Source organism: Tachypleus tridentatus, chromosome 10 (assembly GCF_004210375.1).
Source record: "Tachypleus tridentatus isolate NWPU-2018 chromosome 10, ASM421037v1, whole genome shotgun sequence".
In the NCBI taxonomy this organism is placed as follows: Eukaryota; Metazoa; Arthropoda; class Merostomata; order Xiphosura; family Limulidae; genus Tachypleus; species Tachypleus tridentatus.
In genome coordinates, this window is record NC_134834.1 from 53,241,950 (window position 1) to 53,246,454 (window position 4,505).

The 4,505-nt window shown below is 35.2% G+C and overlaps 1 protein-coding gene across 1 annotated transcript; it reads right to left on the bottom strand.

Moving 5' to 3' along the window:
* Positions 1 to 1,367: 1,367 nt before the first annotated feature.
* Positions 1,368 to 4,290, bottom strand: LOC143229288 (uncharacterized). The gene is made up of 3 exons (XM_076461419.1): positions 4,135 to 4,290; positions 3,241 to 3,363; positions 1,368 to 2,105 (listed from the first exon to the last, which is right to left on the bottom strand). Exons 1-3 carry the CDS (start codon positions 4,144 to 4,146, stop codon positions 1,641 to 1,643), a joined length of 600 nt encoding a protein of 199 aa, XP_076317534.1. The 5' UTR covers positions 4,147 to 4,290; the 3' UTR covers positions 1,368 to 1,640.
* Between the last annotated feature and the right edge of the window lie 215 nt (positions 4,291 to 4,505).

Consider the following 4,505-nt stretch of genomic DNA (forward strand, 5'->3'; position numbering starts at 1 on the left):
ATCATCAGATAGTCATCTGGATACTTCTAATAGTATTTCTAATATTCAATAAGAAGGATGTTCATTACGACCTATCGGTCCTAACACTGGAAAATACAACCAGGCTTAACTAGTTTCACGTTTAAAGTTTTGAAAATATTACAACCAATGAACAGATATTTGAAAGACAGTTTTGAATTCTTTAGTGAAATAAAATATTTGATAACAATATATGTTGTGCCATCATTGATGGTGAGTGGCCATATACAAATATACCATAAGAAGAAACTATACAGTTGAGTTCTGATTTGATTTTTTACAACTCCGAGAATCTGACAATCCCAAAATCAGTACTTCTAAAACTGACGAACTTTGCCACGAAAGAATCTCATTTTCTTCTTGACTACTACAATTATAACCAGGTTGGTCATGTCGCTAGGGGTTCTAGATTTGCGCTTTCTTTGATCAGTTTGTTTTTCTACGCTATTATTGAAAACAAGGGATTGAAGATTCTGCAATTTTTCAAAGCCCTTTACTCATGTAGATATGTGAACGATATGTTTACCATCATTAGAAACTGATTAAATTTCTTGAATACATCAAGAAAATCATAAACTCATTTCTGGACATAGTTTGTAACAGTAATGGTCACTTCCATTGTGAAGTATTCCATAAAGAAACATGATCTATGCTTTATTTCTCAAGCAAATAAGTATTTTTTTGACGTAAACATCTTATTTTGTTTCTTTGACAAATCATTTCAATTTTCCTTCCACGAACTAAATCCCTGAAACGATGTTTATTTGCAGAAATCAGATAAGTGAGAGATAAAGTTAACCATCAAGATTACCACATAAGTATTGAACATTCTGACGATGTATTGAAAATCAACCAACCTAATTTTGTTACATTACACTACTCAGTACGTTTAGTTCATCAGTGACGTAGCTAGCTGACGCGAGCATGATTGTGACATTAATGGTACACTTGTTATTTGTTATTTTGAATTTCGCGCAAAGCTACTCGAGGGCTATCTGTGCTAGCCGTCCCTAATTTAGCAGTGTAAGACTAGAGGGAAGGCAGCTAGTCAGCACCACCCACCGCCAACTCTTGGGCTACTCTTTTACCAACGAAAAGTGGGATTGATCGTCACATTATAACGCCCCCACGGCTGGGAGGGCGAGCATGTTTTGGCGCGACTCGGGCGCGAACCCGCGACCCTCAGATTACGAAGTGCACGCCTTAACGCGCTAGGCCATGCCAGGCCTCGTAAAGGTTTTGAGCTAACGATCTTTGTAATGTGTCGTATGTATTTCTTTAGTAATATCAGAATATAAGAACTAAATACAAGACTAACTTTATTTAAATGCTACAAAAATTACAAAATAAGTAACAAAAATAATTGCACTTTTTTTTTTCATTATTTAACTGCTGCTAAATGTATTCGTATAAATGAACAAAAAACGAAAGAAGAGGAGGAAACATTGAAATGGGAAACGATGAAAACATTTCATATACAGGAAAACGATAACAGGAATACACGTACAAAGGCATCATTAAACATTGAAATGCGCTGCTATAAGCATGTACTAGAGAGAAAAGCATTTCGTACAGTTAAATAACCGTGTTGTGCCTGAGAACTGATTTTCCAAGTTGGACATTTAATGAAGACTATGATAAACAGGTACAGGGGTTTTCACAACGGAAACAGGATTGTAAGCGTATGCAGGAGCTACAACTTGCTTAACGGAAACAGGATTGTAAGCGTATGCAGGAGCTACAACTTGCTTAACCACTGGAGCAGCAGGGGCATATCCATAGGGATGGGAGGCTACATGGGGACCTACATAAGCTTTCTGGATAACATGGACAGGAGGTTCATTGGAATAAACTCCAACATCAGCTGGGCTCTGGTTAGCTGTACCTGGTTCATTTGTCTTCACATTAGCACGGAAACCGTATTGGTCGGCCACGTACTCGACGATACGGGAAACACCGTAAGGATCCACGTAGCTATACGAGCCCTTCTTGTTCCCATAGCCATCATCTTCCTCATGGCGTTGTTGTGCACCCCCGTCATCACCTTGTACGTCATAACCAAAACCGTAGGGGATTGGCTGGTCATACTGCAGGGAAGCGTATGTTTCAATGAACATATAATTAACACATAAGAGTTTGTGATGCCTTTTTAGGAGCATAATCAAACATAGAAATATAAACTCGCATTACACGCAATTAATTATGATAGCATTACTTACCATGTGGTAATATATTAAAAATTAATATAAAAAAGTGATCTGATTATCAAGGAAACTATTCCATGAAACAATGTGGTAACAATTATTCGCTAAAACTAATCGTTAGCCAGTTAGAGAGATAACCTTTTGATATCATGCTTCATTATGAGAGAAGGAAATGTTGTGCTATTATCATGCTTCATTATGAGAGAAGGAAATGTTGTGCTATTATCATGCTTCATTATGAGAGAAGGAAATGTTGTGCTATTATCATGCTTCATTATGAGAGAAGGAAATGTTGTGCTATTATCATGCTTCATTATGAGAGAAGGAAATGTTAGAAACATGAGTTGCAGGAAACAAATTCCCGTTTTTAACCAAAACGAATGTACATTTTTACACGAGCTAAAAGAAGATTTTTTATTATGTTACAGAACTGGACTTTCATTTTGAAACATTTCATTTATCTATTCTATGACGACCTATAGCAACAAGAGCTCAATATTCCTTTTAAAAATAGGTTTCATTGCATCTTTTCTGTCAGCATTTGATTACTTAAGAATCTTTACTCAGGATTTTTCTTATTATCAGTTTATTATATATGTTGATTCTTAGGGTAATAGATGGAAAAGTGAAAGCAGAAAAACGCACAGTTTTAATAATTTATAGTTTTATTTGTGTTGCCCTGCCTTAACATATCTCCCAGTCGTGTTCTGGAGTAGTGAACTACTATCAAAACTTACAATAAAACTAGCAGAATATCCTGTTATTAATTTGATGCACATAAAACAACATCAAAAAGGTTTTGGCCATAGAAACTTGAGATTTAAATATTCTACTATAATAAAACATTATCACAATCCTTTACCTCCCAACTGGTTTATAACAAGTTTATTCACCGTATTATGTTTAGGGCTCGCAATGGAGCCAAACCAGGTTATCAAACGTATTGCCAGATATACGTTTAAGTAAAACGAAAGCGTATTTATGGCCAAATATACTGCTAATTATAACTCATACTTACATAATGTTCTGGAGCATAGCCGTAACCATATCCGTAAGTGGGGACACCAACTCTAGCTCCATGGTAAGGACCAAGATAATCTCCAGCCAAAACCGCTGTCACTGAAGCCAAGAGAATGAAGAACTAAGAAAGAAAAAAAAAAAAAAAAGTTTCAGATTTTACGTGAAAAAGACAGAATGATTTATGAACCCAACATTAAGCTCAATCTATAATATCAAATTTTCATTGATCTACTGACACGTAGAAAATGACATGGATGCTTTATGAAGCTTAATATCATATTAACAGATTAAAGTAGGGCTAATTTAACATATGCATATTTTACGCTTATTAACGAGGTGAGTGATTTTTCGCGATTACTGGATGATTTTTTAAAAAAGATATTGTTCTTGGTGTCAAATCAATCACTATTTGTCTGTCTGTATATTTATATTGCTCTTTGTTAAAGATGAAATGATCGACATGCTAAATAAATACATGGCACTATTATTACAAGTATTATTGTTTTCAGCCTTTGAAACATTAGTATTTATTTTATTTTCTAGTTTGATGATAATATTGTTTTTCCCATTAACGAAAAATTTGTTTTCATTATCGACTTAACTTCCCAGTATCACAGCGGTATGCCTGCGGATTCACACCTCTAAAAAACGAGTTTCAATATCCATGGTGGGCAGAGCACAGATAGCCCATCGAGTAGCTTTGTGCTTAATTCTAGAAAAACAAAATTATCGACTTAACTCATATAAATATATTAGACTTCAAAGAAACAGTCGTATTAGACCGCTAAACATAAGGCTTCAATTACTTTTAGTTAGCAAACAATAAAGTTTCTTGTTTTACTTATGCTTTACTATAACGTATAGTACAATTTCTGTTTATTTCTCTACTTACGTTAGTGGTCATTGCTTGTCTTTCCAATGGGAGCTGTTAACACTGTTTATAGAAGGAGAATGTATCTGTTCAGATTCTTTTGTGTGCTCTCTGTCTTTCCTTTTACTTGTCGTTTTTATAGTTGATGGCTGGTTATGTGATGACCTGTAGACTTAGGTCTGTGCATGAGTTTGTAATTACAGGGGGTAGACCGCGGCACCTGTACCAATCTCCATGTCAACAATACGAAACACTACAAATGGAGGTCAGAGAGAAGAGGTCAGTTGAAGAAAGAGGGTCGAGAACTGGGTGAGGATAATAGCGAAGAAAAAAACAAGAACACAATCTATTTAAAACATTTTACTTTTTAGACACTAAAATAATAGTTAACA

What these genes read in the sequence shown, in the direction of transcription:
- LOC143229288 (XM_076461419.1), bottom strand. An exon ending in GCTATGCTCCAGAACATTAT is followed by an intron (nt 2,106 to 3,240) that starts GTAAGTATGAGT and finishes GCTTCCCTGCAG; the next exon opens with TATGACCAGCCAATCCCCTA.